At 40.6% G+C, this 17,708-nt stretch overlaps 1 protein-coding gene across 1 annotated transcript in view; it reads left to right on the top strand.

Moving 5' to 3' along the window:
- Positions 1-616: 616 nt before the first annotated feature.
- Positions 617-17,708, top strand: part of KIAA2012 (KIAA2012 ortholog) — a 167,460-nt gene continuing 150,368 nt past the window's right edge. Inside the window, 3 exon segments of the mRNA XM_043995853.1 lie at positions 617-1,153; positions 2,598-2,867; positions 13,755-13,765. Of these exon segments, the coding sequence (XP_043851788.1) occupies positions 1,067-1,153; positions 2,598-2,867; positions 13,755-13,765 (368 nt within the window). The 5' untranslated portion in view covers positions 617-1,066.

Raw genomic sequence — 17,708 nt, 5'->3', positions numbered from 1 at the left:
GTAAAAGTCGGCAGGGGGCACGCCTGTAAGCAAGATGGGGAAAGACCACTGGTGGATGAGAGGTATGGGTGGTTTCAGGGCCAGTCCAGGGACCACCCTTCGCCCCGGTGACTTTTGTTTGCTCTCCCTTTTCTCTTTTGCTGTTTCCAAAGAGCCAAAGCAAACCAAGCGGGATCGGTCACAAGCCTCTTAACAACAACCTTGCCCCTAGAAGAAAGAACATGGGTTTATAGGGGTCTGAGCGTGTTTGCAAAGGAATTTGGCAAACCCATCTACTGCCCCCTCCACTCACCGTGCACACCACACACAGGCACACACAAGAGCCCCCCAAAACAATAACAAATGAAAACGACACTGTGAGTCCAGCCTGGGGATACCAGAGTCCAACCAAGAGAAACATCAAAGGGGCGGGGTTTGAACTAGGTGACCCGTGTAAAATTGTTATGAGTCAGTTAATCGTTAGTTGAGAGCAGCACACTCACATGCTGGGATTTGGGTGGGTCTGTAAACGAAAGACAAGCTCTATAAGAAGGGAAGGATCACCCCTGTTAGGGCTTGAAATTGGAGCCTGGCCCATTCAGTGCCCTTGCTCTCCCTTGAGGGAGCTCTCAGTTACTATTTTGCTTTCCCATGCTGGTTTAAGGGACTTCATTTCCCTTTGCTACCATGGCAACCAGGAAACAACCTTTGCGGACAAAGAGAAGGATGGTGGTGGTGTTCCATGAATCTCTGGATGCACAAATCCCGTAGCAAAGCAACCAGGACAGAACATCAACAAGTCCTCATAGTGGGCAGGAGAGGAAGAGGCTGTTGGGAGGGATGGATGATTTGGGACTGGAAAGATCTGAGGAGTTCTTTTTTCCGACAAAGACTCACACCGTATAAATTGTGGAGCAGGGCGTCATTAAGAAGCTGCTGTAAGAGAGAGAAAATGCCTCTAATAAAAGGCCCAGTGTGTGAAATTCTGGGGTTCACTGCTGACCCAAAGAAACCTTGAGGTGTGAGCAGTTTCAGTCTTCCAAAGCAAAATGAATGACTCCTGAAAAGAAGGGGCCGGCAATGAAACATGTTCACTCTCTCCCGCCTGAGCCGTGGAAATGGGCAAGTGGTCCAGAGCAAACAGAAGAGGTTGGAGGTCTACTTGGAACCAGAGGTCAGTCCAGCAGCTGACAGCCTCATACATTTGGGGGTAGAAGGAGCGAGCAGGCTGTCCTTTTGGTCTCTAAATTTTGTGGTTCCTGGTGTGGTGGTCATTCGTGTTCCTGTGGCTGGTTGTTCCTTGGGCTTTGGGAAACTCTGAGGGGTTCTTTACTTTGCCTAGCAGAATCAGATCTCCCAGAGGAGGTTTCCCCCACCCACCTACCCCAACCTCCTCATCTGCGGTTGTCAGATTAGTGTGTTGGGGCTAAGTAACCCGAAATTGAGGGGATTTGGTGCAAGATTAAAATTTTCATATAGGAAACTTCCAAAGATGTTGATGGACTGGGTTTTCAGAACAGAGTATGCTATTGTGGCTGGAGGGGTGTGCACCTGCACAACAATTTATGACACTCTCCTTATGTGCTGGGACTCTTGTCTCATCGCCAACATTTAATATAGTAACATTTTATAATGACAAATTTAAGATGGGGATAGAAAGGTGGCCAGATTCTTTGTTGTGATGGAATTTTGTCGAATCAGATGCCACTAGAAGACAAACAAGACACTTGAGGGGCCTTGGAAAGTCTTGAGTCTGAAGAGATTTCAGTTGTGATGGTGATCATTATGTTGGTATTTGTTCTGTCCAGGGTTAGAAGCTCATACTGCAGAGCACTTCCACAGCTGATGATGGTGTAGACTCACCAAGTGAGGGAAAGCCTTTATAACCTCTGTAGAGGCAAATTAGATAAAGCTATATAATATCTGGAGGATGCGTGGACCTTTGTTCTGACCGAATGTTTAGAGTGATGGTGGTCAGAACAGAGAACTCTACCATAGAAACATCCCCATGACTGGAGTCAGTTTCAAGTTACCTGCTGACCTCCAAGCTAAAGAAATGGCTTACCAATGACCTTACAAATGTGGGCTTGTAGCCCACATTTAGGAGATAGCGACAGGGACTGACTCTGTGATTTCAATGGTGTAGGGAACTCCCTACATGAGGAAACATTTTCTAGCAATGCAGACTGCGACTTGTTGTCTAAGAGAATTTGCCTGGAGCATGGAGAAGTTAAGCAATTCACCCAGTATCACACAGCTAGTATTTGTCAGAGACAGAACTTGAACGCAGGTCTTTCTGCCATCAAGGACAGTTCTCTATCTACCATTCCATATTGCCTCTCAATCCATATTTACTGCTACTAAAATCTGCTAGAATGAATAGCTCACTTGAAAGTTATGTAGGTTGGAATCTAGCTATTCTGCCTACTAATTTTTAGTAGTAAGGAGCAACTTTGGTTATGTGGATTATATTGAGACGTCCGATATTAAGAAGACCTAGCAAGAACCAACCAGTGTCAGGAAAACATCAAACACACAAATGCATGCCTTCTGTGATGCCGTCCAAGGTGGTTGGTTATAGTGGCCCATATTCTGGTGGTTGTTGCTTTTCTTTATAGGATTATTTGAACTGGACACCCCAAGGCAAAGCCCTGACCAGCAAGTCTCAGGATGGAGCACCAATGACACGGGGGACCCTTCCTAAAACTTACAGTACCAGAAAGGGGGTCTTAATTCTTTATTCAGAAGACTTTGCTGAGCCATCATGGAAACAAGAAGACAGGAAAAAAGGGCCCCGTCCTTACCGTCGCCGTAAGAAGAAGTCAGATTTTGTACTACATACACTCAAGGATCTGACAGTCGCCATATTGGCATATGGGAGTGAAGGGGTGAGTACAAGCAGTGCTAAGGCTCTTTCCACTGGTGTTCAGGAGGTGTGCTGGGGAAAGAATCAGCAGATCCCAGCTATCATCCTAGCTCTGATGGTAACTTCCTATGCAACCCCAGACAACTCATTCATTCTTCTAAGTGTGATGGAAGAGAAAGAACACCAAACGTGAAGTCAGAAGACCAACGTTTGAATCCAAGCCTTGGTGCTTGTTGGCCAGATGGCCTTTGGCAAGTCACTCTTTGAGTCTTGGTTTTCTCCTTTATAAAATGAGGATACTAACACTTGTACTTCCATGGTACAGCTGAAAGAGCAAATACTGGGTTCAAAATCCACCTCTAGCACCTACTACCTGTGCAACTTTAGACAGGTTATTTCAGCTTACTAGGCCTCAGTTTTGTTTCCTTTCCTTTTCTTTTCTTTTCTTTTCATGAGGCAATCAGGGCTAAGTGACTTGCCAGGGTCACACAGCTAGTAAGTGTCAAGTGCCTGAGGCCAGATTTGAACTCAGGTCCTCCTGACTCCAGGGCCGCTGCTCTATCCACTGTGCCACCTAACTGCCCCTGCTCAGTTTCCTAATATGTAAAATGAGGAAGTTTGACTAGGTGGCTTCCAAGGTCCCTTCTACCTAGTGTGGAAGGAACGCTTCCTCATAGGATTGTTGCAAGAAGCAAATAAGATACTGTAGCCATAGCTCTTTGTAAACTTTAAGGCATGATTATTTATAAAATGCAGATAATGCTATCAGTCCTCCAGATGGATGGATACTACAGACTTGTTATGAGATTCAAATGGATTATGGGTCATATTTCTTTGAAAAAACAAAAAGCATGAAATGATGCTACATTGAATAATGGAATCAGAGCCAGAAGGAAACAGATTATCCAACACTATACAGATGCAAGGCACCTATTCTGGTGGTTTTGTCTTCTTCAAATGTCTTAAGTCCTTCCTCTTTTTACTTGATGCCTCCTCTTCCCTGTTACACTCACCCTATACTTTTCCTCTCCCCATAGTCATCAGTAGACTCCTGTCTTCTGTTTTGCTCCAGGGGTCAGAACTATGACCAATGAATGAAAGCTACAGGATCAGCCTAAGAAAGAACTTTCTAACAGCTGGAGTTGTGGAATGATGAAATGTGCAGCTTCATGGCTTAATTACTCTCCCCATCCCTATCCCTGGAGGTATTCAAATGAAGCTGGATGACCAGCTGTCAGAGATGCCTACAGGAGGTATTCCTGAGATATTGGGTAGAGAGCTAGATGAGGCAACTTCTAAGACTCTTTCCAGGTTTTAGCATTCTAATGATACTGAAAAGACTAGTCCAATATTTTCTTAGGAAGGTGTATAGAGGTCCACTTGGCCTTTCAATCCTTAGAGAGCTAGGAAAAATGGTAGGCCATGTCACTCTCAGAAATTCTGACAGATGGCTTTATATCACATGAATTTATTTCACCTGCTTGGTGGAGATTATCCTGATTCCCTTACCTGTGAGTTTTACTTCATCTTCTGTGCAAATCCCAGAGTAGGGGGCAGCTAGGTGGCACAGTGGATAAAGCATCAGTCCTGGATTCAGGAGGACCTGAGTTCAAATCCAACCTCAGACACATGACACTTACTAGCTGTGTGACCCTGGGCAACTCACTTAACTCTCATTGCCCCACAAAAAAAAAAGAAAAACAAAAGAAAAGAAAAGCAAAACTCAGATTAGTCAGTGAATCTGAGGATAATTGGTGGCAAATTGATATGGGCAAAGTAGATACAAACTGTGCTATCTTGTTCTTTGTTTTCAAGTCACAATTTATAATTCCATTCTATTCATTTTGATAAACTGCACAGTGACCATTCTGGTAAGGTGGATCTCATGGACATCTATAATGCATTATACATAAAGCATCCATCACACACATTTCAGAGAGGTTGCAAAACACGCATGTCTCAGTAAGTCTATGTTATTCCTCCATCATTCTAGTCTAACTGTACCAAAGGAAATTTACTTGCATGTACATAGAACACCTAGGTGTTGCAGTGGATAAAGCACCAGCCCTGGATTCAGAAGGACCTGAGTTCAAATCCGGCTTGAGACACTTGACACTTACTAGTTGTGTGACTCTGAGCAAGTCACTTAACCCTCATTGCCCCACAAAAAATTAAAATTAAAAAACACACAAAATATATAAATATATATGTATCTTACAGATCTGGAGCTCATAAAAATAGTCATAAAGATATGAATACAAGAAGGGAATATTTAAATGAACCTACAGGAACTTAAATATTGTAAAGACTTGAGGCTTTTGATCAGAACTATCACTAGGGTTGAGCAACTAGAGTTCTGAACCGGGGTGCTGAAATTTAGAGGGTGCCAACAGTTCTTGCAGTCCAAAAGATTAGAAACAACAGAACCCCAGGGAAGATAATTAGTTAAAATGGGAAACTACCAGGTGGCACTTCTCCCTCCCCAGCAGCTACACAGGTGAGTTCTCCTCTAGCCTGACATCCCCCCTCCTTCCCACACTGTGTCCACCCCAGCAACTTTGCAGTATTCAGGAGTTTCCACCTCCTCCCCAGGCCAACTGAATTGAGGGTTTGTTTCATTCCACTTACCTGAGGCACAAAAATTGCTGGTCATGGCTTTGCTTATAATATTCTACATCCACACAAATTGTAATACCCAGGGGCTCTAAAGGTGCTTTTGGCTAAGGGAGGTGATTTCAGGCATTCTATTTTAAAATTTTGTTTCACCATCCTTGCTGCTTATAAGGATTTTTCATTACTTCATTGGGAAGGCAGGCACAAAATAAGTAGCGACAGTATTGAGGAATAGAAGAAACAAGAATATTAGAGAGCTAGGAAATGGAATCGTTTGATCTGGAAAAAAAAACCTATAGGTTAGGGGAGGGATGATGGGAGAGAGGAGAGCCTGGAGAGTCAAGTGAGGGAAGTAAGGGAAATAGGAAAGTCCACAGATGATAAAAACTGATTGTCTCCTATAGAATGTTGCACGTTATTATTTCTTTGTCCCCAAAATGAAGATCAGCAGATAAAGATGGGGGGGCTGAGAGTGGCTAGAGGGGGCAGTAGAAAAAAAGTCAGCTCAGTGTATAGTGGGGCTTAGAGAAAAAATCTATAAAGGCTTAACTACTAATTAGGAAGACCTACATAACTTAGTCTCCACTCAAACCTGTGGGAAATGAGGTTGTCTCAAATAGGTGGCAATTAAAATTTTAAAGCATCCTACATCATCTCAAGTTCTATATATGGATCTACTGAAATAGATGTGGCAATATGTCTGAGTTTTATAGCTCAACGCACACCTACTCCTTGACTTTTTTGATGACACAACTTCTTAACGAGCAAAGATAAATGTTAAACTAAGAAGTTAGATGTCAAAGCTCTCAGGCTTCCAGGGAAATACAGCAATGTCATTTTTGTTGCCTGGGTTGTTTCCCCCCCCCCAAACATAAGCAACCATTTTCAAACATTCCTAAATTGAACGCTATCTTTTTGAGCCTAAGTTTCACACAAATACATTATTGTGGGCAGCTGGTGGGGCAGTGGATAGAGTGATGTGCCTGGAGTTAAGAAGTCATCATCTTTTTTTCCAGTCATGTCTTATTCTGTGACCCCATTTTGTAGTTTTCTTGGGAAAGATACTGAAATTGTTTGCCATTTCCTTCTCCAGCTCATTTTACAGATGAGGAAACTGAGGCAAACAGGATTAAGTGACTTGTTCAGGGTCACACAGCTAGTATCTACGGTCAGATTTTAACTCAGGTTTTCCTGACTCCAGGGTTGAAACTATGCTGACCATGCCACCTAGTTTAAATACCTTCTCCAATACTAATCAGCTGTGTGGCCCTGAACAAGTTACTTAACCTCTGTTTGCCTCAGTTTCTTCAACTGTGAAATGGGAATAATAATAGCACATACCTCTCAGGGTTGCAGTGAAGATTAAATGAGATCATATTTGTAAAAAGCACTTAGCACAGTTCCTGGCACATAGTAGGCATTATTTGAATGTTTGTTCCCTTCCCTTATTCCCTACTGTAGGTCCAGAACATAAACAACCTGGAAATTTAAATAACCAGACTTTTTTCATAGTGCTATCTATTGATAACATACAAAAGTATGCACCTGAGGCACTGTAAGATCCCAAATGTGCCTTATGAATCATCAAAGAGATTAAATTATGATCAGTATCATTTTGGTGTCATGTGTTTTATTGTATTTACTGGGAAATTGGCTATCCAGAGTTATTGGTGGGGTAAGTTTCACTGAACCAGAATATTCATGTAACTCAAATACCTTATTTTTTAACCATACAGCAAAAAGTGATTTACTGTAAATTATTTAAGCCTCGGTACTATTGATGTAGCCTTTATCTTTTCTTTCTCATTATACTGACAGCATTTGCCCCACCTCTCCTAATTGGCACCGTCACATCCACTGTATGCTCTCTGCATACCTCAGTTCTTAAAAAGTTTAACTGTTCATTCTGAGAACAACAAAGTCACAGGATTTCAGAATCAGAAGAAGCCTCAAAGGCCCTTCAGTTCAACCTATACCTGAAAAAAGGTAGCAGGTGGGATAGTAGATAAAGCCCAGAGACTCATAGTCAATGAGCTTGAATCTTGACCAAAGTATTTACTAGCTGCATGATCCTGGGCAAGTCACTTAACCGTTTCTGTCTGACTCTTTGTTTCCTCATCAGTAAAATTGGAGACCTCATAGGGATGTTGTGAGAATAAGATGATTTACATAAAGTATATTGTGAGCCTTAAAGCACTATATAAATGTTAATTATTATGTTAAAAGAATTTCTTCTACAACATATATGACAAGTTATCATCCAGCCTTTTCTTGAACATCTCTAATGAGGGGAAATCCACTACCTCCAGAAGCAGCTCATTCCATTTTTTAATAGTTCTAAGTGTTCATGGAAACTTTCACCTTATATCAAGCCAAATTGGCCTCTTTGCAACTTCCACCAATTATTCCTAGTTCTGTCCCTATGGCCAAACAGAATAATTCTAAGCCCTTCAAATACCTGAAGATAGTTATCCTGTAATATCCCCTCCTGTCCCCCAAGGCTTCTCTTCTCCAGGCTAACCATCCTCGGTTCCTTCAACTCATTCTCATATGTCATGATCTCAAGTCCCATCACCATCTTACTTGCCCTCTTTTGGATGCTATGAATCTTAATGTCCTTGAAATGTGGTGCTCAGAACTGAATATAATACTCGAAATGTGGTCTAACCAGGGCAAAATACAGTAGTTTCTAAAAGCCATCTCTCTCATTGCAACCTAAGATCATATTCAGGATTTGTTTGGGGGAGGGAGTTGCTTCCATATCATACTATTGATTCAAGTTGAGATTGCAGCACATTAAGTTCCCCTAGATCTTTTTTCAGAACCACAGTATAACAACATTCACCCATCTTGTACCTGTGAAATTGATTTTTTGAATCTGAGTGTAGGACTTTACATGTATCTCTATTAACTTTTATCTAATTTAATTCTTTTTTTTCTTTCTTTGTTTTTGGTGGGGCAATGAGGGTTAAGTGACTTGTCCAGGGTCACACAGCTAGTAAGTGTCAAGTGGCTGAGGCCAGATTTGAACTCAGATCCTCTGAATCCAAGGCCGGTGCTTTATCCACTGAACTACTTAGCTGCCGCATCATCTAATTTTTCAACCCAATGGTTCTAGCATATAAGATCTTTTCAAATTCTGATTGTCATCCAGTATGTTGGTTATCCTCCATTCTGAAAATTTGATAAGCATTCTAGCTAAACCTTTATCCAAACCATTGATAAAAATATTAAATAGCATAGGATTGTGAGAAAATAATAGGGTTTTGGAGACTCAGACCCCGCCCCCATATACACACACAGGAACTCCTAACTAACTAAAGGAAGTTAACCAACTTAAGACCACCTTCAAGTCAAGTCAATCAATGGACTTGAATGCTACCAGCCAATTAGCTTGGTGCCGTATGTAGGGACTGCCTCTCTTCTGGACCACAGGGAGCTTCCACTCTCACAGGCACAGGAACTTCCACTTTTTGGCCTGAGACTTGTAGGTGAAGGTGGCTCTTTTTCTCTTCTCTCTTGCTTAGATCCTACCTAGGCTTTCCTATCTTTCAGAGCCATGCATACTCTCTTTACTAATATTTAATATACTTTAATAAATGCTTAATGCCCAAAACTGATGCAGTAACTTCTAATTTCTAAGTAACAAATATATTAGAAGCCCCAGCTAATTTTCCCTACACTTGGGACAGGAATAGGCAACCACCATATGTTAAATTTTAAATGTCACAGGATCAAGCACAAATTCATGGGGTACCTCATTGCAATTCTCCTCCCAAGTTAACATGGGATCTCTGCTTTTGAGTTCCAATCACTCAACTTGTACTGATTCTATTTACTCTCATCTACCCCATATCGCTCCATCTACTCCACAGGAGTCTTCCTCATGCTCAGCAGAAAAATACAGTGATGAGAGTTTGCATCTCATGTATTTTCATCATAAATAGCATTTATATGGTGCTTTAAGGATTTCAAAGTGCTTGACAAACATTATTTTATCCTCCCAACAACTCTGGGAGTTAGTTGCTATTATCATCCCTCTTTTACGGATGAGGAAACTGAGGCAAATGGCAGTTAAGTAACTTGACACACATCACACAGCTAGTCAGTATTTGAGGTCAGATTTGAACCCAAGTTTTCTTGACAACATAGTTTCTTAGAATTCATTCTAGCGAAAAATGGGAGAGGTGTCTTTCCTATTCTCATGCGTGTGTGAGAGAGAATATCCTGCCAACTCCTGAAAATTAAACCACATTAAACATGGGGAGAATTGGGCTATTTGGAAAGAGATAATGGTGGCATATACACAAAATTACAGCTTTGTGAGGAAACATGGCTAGCACCAAATGATGCTTTCTGAGAATAACTAATTTATTTTGTTTTGGTTTTGTTTGTTTGTTTGTTTGTTTGTGGGGACAATGAGGGTTAAGTGACTTGTCCAGGGTCATACAACTATTAAGTGTCATGTGTCTGAGGTTTGATTTGAACTCTGGTCCTCCTGAATCCAGGGCTGGTGCTTTATCCACTGTGCCACCTAGCTGCCCCCATAACTAATTTATTTACCTGAGCTTTTAGCAACTTCCAGAAGCAAGAGACCTCTCTCACTTCTCTTCCCCTTCATACTCCTTTTCCAACTCTGCTTGGCTGGCTGCACTCATAGGACCTTTCTAATCACACCTGAATCTCTACAGGTGCAGCCATCACAGGTGTGCAATTTATGTTTGAAAGCTTGGCTTTTGTTGAGTACATGCTAATTTTAACAGCACCAGTCCTGGAGAGGTTGATAATGCCAGTCAGCATAAGAAGTCTCAGAATATGATTGCATGAGAGTCTTAGATCTCAGGTATCAGCAGCATGGTTTGGAAAGAACATTGCTATATACTTGAAAAACAAGGGGTATTTTGCTTTTTTGTTCCAAAGTATTGGTTTTTTTAATGAATAGAAATCTATTTAATCTATTTCCCATCCCCTCCTCCCATTGGGAAAAAGTAAAGGAGAACAAATTCCTTTTTTCAAACATGAATAGTCAAGTAAGGTAAATTTCCTCACTGGCAATATTCAAAAATGTATATGTCTCATTCTGAACCCTAAGTCCATCACCACTGTCAAGAGGTAGATAACATCTTTCATGTTGATCCTTCAGGATCATGGATGTTCATTCCATTGGTCAGTGTTCTTGTCTTTACAGTCTTCTTGTTACTGTACAAATTGTTCTCTTAGTTCTGCTCAATTTATTCATCATTGGTTTATAAAAGTCTTCAAAATGGTTTGTTTTATAGCATTGATGTTATTTTATAAATTGTTCTTGTGGTTCCATTTATTTCATTCTGCATCCCTACAAGTCTTTCCATGTCTCCGAAATCATCCATTTCCTCATTTCTTACAGCACAATAGGATTCCATTATATTCATATACCACAATTCATGCCGTCATTTCTTTTTTCCAGGATCACAGCATTTTATTTTTTTAACATTTTATTTTCCCTCAATTACATGTGAAAACAATTTGTAATATTTTTTGAGTTCCAAATTCTCTCCCTCTCTTACTTCCCCTCTCCTGAGATGGTAAGCAATCTGACATAGGTTATACATGTATAATTATGTAAAACGTTTTCATATTAGTCATTTTGTGGAAGAAAACCGGAACAAAAGAGAGAGAAGGAAAATGAAAAATAGTATGCTTCGATCTGTATTCAGACTCCATCAGTTCTTTCTCTGGAAGCAGATTGTAGTTTTCATCAGGAGTCCTTTGGGATTGTCTTAGAACATTGTATTGCTGAGATTAGCCAAGTCATTCACAGTTGTTCATCTTACAATATTGCTGTTACTGTGCACAATGATCTCCTGGTTCTGCTCATTTTACTTATTCTACATCAGTTCATGGAAGTCTTTTCAGGTTTTTTCTGAAATCATCCTGTTTTTCATTTCTTATAGCACAATAATATTCCACTATCATCATATACCACAATTTGATCAGCCATTCCCCAATTGATGGGCATCCCCTCAATTTCAAATTCTTTGTCACCACAAAAACTGTAGCTATAAATATGTTTTACACATGGGTCCTTTTCCCTTTTTTATGATCTCTTTGGGATACAGAACTAGTAGTGGCATTGCTGGGTCAAAGGCCATGAACAGTTTTATAGTCTTCTGGGCATAGTTGCAAAATGCTCTCCAGAATGATTGGATCAGTTTACAACTCTACCAACTGTGCATTAGTGTTCCAATTTTCCCACATCTTCTCCAACATTTATCGTTTTCCATTTTTGTTATATTAGCCAATCTGATAGGTGTGAGGCAGTACCTCAGAGTTTGAATTTGCATTTCTCTAATCAATAGTGATTAAAAATTTTTTTTTCATATGGCTATAGATAGCTTTAATTTCTTCATCTGAAAACTGCCTATCTGTATTCTTTGACCATTTATCAATTGGGGAATGATTTGTATTCTTATACATTTGATTCAGTTCTCTATATATTTTAGAAATGAGTCCTTTTATCAGAAATACTGTTTCCCAGCTATCTGCTTTCCTTTTAATCTTGGTTGCATTAATTTTGTTTGTGCAAACTTTTTTAATTTAATGTAATAAAAATGATCCATTTTGCATTTCTTAATGTTCTCTATCTCATATTTTATCATAAATTCTTCCCTTCTCCATATATATGACAGGCAGAGAATTCCTTCCCCTTCTAATTTGCCTATGGTATCACCCTTTATGTCTAATTTATGTACCTGTTTTGACTTTACTTTGGTATGTGATGTAAGATGTTGGTCTATGCCTTGTTTCTGCCATACTATTTTCCAGTTTTCCCAGCAGTTTTTGTCTAATAGTAAGTTCTTATCCCAGAAGCTGGAGTCTTTTGGTTTACCAAACAGTAGATGGCTATATTCATTAACTACTGTGTTTTGTGTGCCTAACCTATTCCATGATCCACCACTCTCTTTCTTTCTTATTTTTTGTGGGGCAATGAGGGTTAAGTGATTTGCCCAGGGTCACACAGCTAGTAAGCGTCAAGTGTCTGAGGCCAGATTTTAACTCAGGTCCTCCTGAATTCAGGGCCAGTGCTTTATCCACTATGCCACCTAGCTGCCCACACCACTCTATTTCTTAGCCAGTACCAAATAGTTTTGATGGTTGCCACTTTATAAGATAGGCCACCTTCCTTTGCATTTTTTTTTTCATTAATTCCCTTGATGTTCTTGAACTTTTTTTCATCCAGATCAATTTTGTTATTATCTTTTCTAGTTCTATAAAATAATTTTTGGCAGTTTGGTATGGCACTGAATAAGCAAATTAATTTAGGTAGAATTGTCATTTTTATTTTATTAGCATGGCCTATCCATGAGCAATTGAGATTTTTCCACTTGTTTAGATCTGACTTTATCTGTGTGAAAAGTATGCTGTAATTGTGTTCATATTGTTCCTGGGTTTGCCTTGGCAGGAAGACTCCCAAATATTTGTATTGTCTACAAATGTGACCACAAACACTTACTAGCTGTGTGATTCTGGGCAAGTCACTTAACTTCTGTCTGCCTCAGTTTCCTCATCTACAAAAGAGGTATAATAATAGCACCTACTACCCAGAGTTGTTGTGAGAATAAAATTAAATAATATTTATAAATCATTTTGCGAACCTTAAAGCACTATATAAATGTTCACTGTTAAATTTTATCTCTACTTTGGTCCGACATCCTCTTTTTTTAAGCTGAGTCTCCAAATCTTGTCCAGGCTGAAAATACAGGGACTGCTCACAGCCTGGTCCCACTCCAATCAGCATAAGATCTTTGACCTGCTCTAACTCCCTCCCTACCCAACTTATCAATGCCCAACCAAGCTTATCAATGCTGAACTTAGTATGGATACCTTATCGGTCCAGCCCAATGCAGCTCAAGAGATCTGCTAGCCCCAGTAGCAGGGATCACAGGTGTGGGCTGCCACACTCATACCTTTTTATTTTACAAACACTTAAGCCCAGAGAAGTAAAGTGATTTTCTCAATGTCACACAGGTAATTGTCATTGTCCTTCATTCTCCAAGAGGGACCATAACATAGGGGTGATGTCATGACTTACTGTGCAAAGTCACCAGCCTCAGTCTTTCCTCCAGACTGGGTCCAGTGGCAAGGTATATCTAAGGACGACTGGAGATGGCCCCAGATGTTTAAAGCAATTGAGGTTAAGTGATTTGCCCAGGGTCACACAGCTAGCAAGTGTCTGAGGTGAGATTTGAACTCAGGTCCTCTTGACTCCAGAGCCAGTGCTCTACCCACTGCACTACCTAGTTGCCATTGTCAGAAGAAGGATTCAAAGCCAGGTCTTCTGATTATAATCTAGAAGTCTTTCCATTATATCAATTTAGCTTTCCTTCCTCAACCCCTAGCCTGGCCATTTACCTTGTGACTCAGGGACAAGAAGGCAGCCAGCTTCCTGTTGCTTTTTTCCCCCTTAAGAACTCAGCTAATAGCCATGCCTCTGATTCTTCTGCAGGACCATGAGCCCTAGCAAGTCTTTAAGCATTGCCAGTTGCCTCGTCTTCCTAATATCAACATTGCTTCAGGTGCCAGGGAGGGTTAGTTTTCAACCCTTTAGCACTTGGCTAATGTGGTCAAGAGAGTCATTGAGGTCAGGCACCTCCCAAGTCCTCAGGACCCTGGGAGCCATTCATTATACCTGGTATTCGGGAAGACAGGTCGGTACAGGCCAGCTGTTAAATGGAGCACGTGGTGTGGGAGTTTGGATAATGGGCTGCTCTGTGCAACACTAATTAGTCATTTCAGTAGAAACTAGAAGCCAAAAGTTGATTGGCAAACACCACAATAGCAGGTTTGAGCAATCTGAATCAAATCCACAGCCAATAACCTCCTCCTGTCATTGTTTACTTCCCTGCTTCAGAACCTGCCTTCCAGTTCCCTTCTGGATCCCGATTTTCTTTTGCTTGTTCTTTTAAGGTTAGGAGAGACTTTGGAGAGAGGGGTGAGAAGTTAAGTTTGGGGCAAAGGGAAACTGCTGCTGAAGACTTGATTCTCACCAAGGAAGCAGTGGTTGCTCCAGCAGAATTACTTCTTCTGGGCAAGTAATTGTTCCATCTTAGCATTCACCATAGAAAAGGGAAAGAAAGCCAGGAATAGTCTGAACCGCACCCTAGATTTTTGGAGAGCAGATTTCAAAGGGTTCAGAGAAAGGATAAGTAGGATTCCCATGGACAAAAATTTTGTCTCGAGAGAGAGGAAGTTCTACAGATAGAAATTGTTTTAAGGAAGTTCACAGCTGACCATATTATGAAAACAAAAAGAGAAATTATGGCGGAGGGGGAGAGAATTGAAGAGACTGATGTGACTACACAGGGAACTCATTCATCGGCTTAGATTTGAAAAAACGATATAGTTTCTTCATTTGTAAAAGCACCTCCCTCCCAGGGTGGTTGTGAGGAACAAATGAGATAACTGTAAAGTGCTTAGCATAATGCCTGGTACCTAATAAGTGCTGTGTATATGTCAGTTATTATTATTGGGGCAGCTAGGTGGTACAGGTGGATAGAGCACTGGGCCTGGAGTCAGGAAGACCTGAGTTCTATGTGACCTTGGGCATGTCACTTAACCCCTATTTGCCTTAGTTCCTCATCTGTAAAATGGAACACACTAGGGAAGGAAATATCAAACCACTCAAATACTTGCCCCCCCCCCAAAAAAACCACCACCAAAACCCAAGCACTATGTCCATGGGGTTGTAAAGAGTTAGACACAACTAAAAGACCAAACAACACCACAGCTACTGCTACCGCTACCATTGTAGATAGAAGTAAGGATGGGCAAAGTGGTCCTATAAAATTCTCATCAAGAGCTTTGAAGCCCTGAGTAAGTGAAGTTGATAACAAATGCCTAAACAACAAATAGGGTTGGACTTCTTCTTTAGCTATGTCAGGGACAAGAGGAAGGCTCAAAGAAGAGCAGGGACTGCTGACTGTGATGGAAAAGAATATGACAAGGTATGAGAGGAATACTGAGCTACTCAGATCTTATTTAGTTATGTTTTCTCTGCCAACAAGAATAAGCATGGGATTGTAAAGGACAGAACCAAAAAGAATGGCTGTTAGGAAGTTTAAAACCTGAAAATAAGTAAGGGAGATAATAAATCAGTATCTAGTTTGTCCTTGGTGAGTTCATGTTACCCAAAAGAACTACATCCTATGGATGGAAAAAAACTCTTGTGACTATTGAGTTATTCATTGTCAATGACTGTCAATAAATTACAGATACTAAGAGAGGTGATACAGGGCCAAAGAAGGGCAAATGTCCTGATTTTCAAATAGGGAAGAGAATAAAATCTACGAACTGTAAGCTAGTAATATCTTGCATCACTATTTGTAAAATTTTAGATTGTATTATTAAAGGGATGGCTTAGTAAATGTCCAGAAAAAGAAATAATGATCACAAGGAGCTAGCTAACATACCTTCATCAAAACCAGATCATAGCAGCCTAACTCATTTCCTTTGTGAGAGGCTAATAGACACAATACTATAGCTATAGTTTGCCTACTTCATTTACTAGCATTGGACAAATTGACAAAAGATCTCTTATGCTCATAGCATGGGCAAGATGGCATCATGAAAGTCAAATAAAAGGAACATGAGGTAGTCTTGGAATTGGTTTGAATGACTAGATCCAAAAATCAATCCTAAATGGTTACTCAGAAGGAACCCCCTAGCAGAAAAAGCAGGGATTTGTCCTTGGCCCTAGGCTATTAGACATTTTTATTAGATGATAAAGGGGGCATGTTTCTCAAGTTTACAGAGAAGGGAAAGCCTAAATAGCTACCATGTTCAATGATAGAATTATAGTAATTATAGTGCTAAGGTTCTCAAACTTTATAATCTCAGGATCCTTAAAAATATTTCATATGCAAAAAAGAAAATAATAAATGTTGGAGAAGCTGTGGAAAAAATTGGAACACTAATGCATTGTGGTGGAGTTGTGAACTGAGCCAACCATTCTGGAGAGCAATTTGCAAAACTATGCCCAAAGGGCCATGGGATTGTGCATACCCATTGACCTGGTAAGACCACTACTCGGTCTGTATCCCAAAGAAATCATAAAAAGGGGAAAAGGACCCACATGTACAAAAATATTTAGAGTTGCTCACTTTGTGATGGCAAAAACTTGAAATCAAGGGATTGCCCATCAATTAGGGAATGGCCTGAACAAGTTATGGTATATGAATGTAATGGAATACTATTGTGCTGTAAGAAATAATGAGCAGGCAGATTTCAGAAAAACCTGGAAAGACTTAAGTGGACTGATGCTGAGTGAAGTGAAACAGAACCTTAAAGCTGTATTTGTTGTTGTTCAGTCAGTCCGACCCTTTGTGGCCCCATTTGGTGTTTCTTGGCAAAGCTACTTGAGTAGTTTGCCATTTCCTTCTCCACTCATTTTACAGTCGAGAAAATTGAGTCAGACAGATGTTAAGTGACTTGCTCAAGCTCACACAGCTAGTAAGTGTCTGAGGCCAAATTTAACCTCAGGTCTTTCCACTCCAAGCCCATCACTGTATCCAATGAGCCACCTAGTTGCTCAAAGCACTATATAAATTTCGGTTATGGTTGTTATTAATAGCTGATAGTTAGGGGCAGCTAGGTGGCACAGTGGATAAAGCACCGGCCCTGGATTCAGGAGGACCTGAGTTCAAACCGGCCTCAGACACTTAACACTTACTAGCTGTGTGACCCTGGGCAAGTCACTTAACCCCAATTGCCTCACCAAAAAAAAAAAATAGCCGATAGTCAACAGGCCTCCAGTTGGCTGACGACTTCTTCATTCCTTGAGCCTTCTACTGTGCTCAAGCAACGTACATAGAGAGCAATATACAGTTGTTCTGGTAAATGGTCCACAACCAGGCAGTCCTCCCACAAATTTTACATACCCACTTTTAATTATGATGATGATGAAGGGCAATGAGAGTTAAGTGACTTGCCCAGGATCACACAGCTAGTAAGTGTCAAGTGTCTGAGACCGGATTTGAACTCAGGTCCTCCTGAATCCAGGGCAAGTGCTTTATCCACTGCACCACCTAGCTGCCCCCTCTGAATTATTAACACTTTCTTACACCTAGACAATTCACAAAACAATAAATTAAGCCCTGATTTGCAGTGATTGCCACTTTCTGAGATGTAAATGGTCCCACTGAAAATTTAATAATCAGTTCTTGCAAGCCAGTTAGAAGCTGGCTCCAAACACCTTATGAGACAGTTTGTTCAA

Source organism: Dromiciops gliroides, chromosome 3 (genome assembly GCF_019393635.1).
Source record: "Dromiciops gliroides isolate mDroGli1 chromosome 3, mDroGli1.pri, whole genome shotgun sequence".
NCBI lineage: Eukaryota > Metazoa > Chordata > Mammalia > Microbiotheria > Microbiotheriidae > Dromiciops > Dromiciops gliroides.
This window is presented reverse-complemented; position numbering and strand designations above follow the sequence as displayed.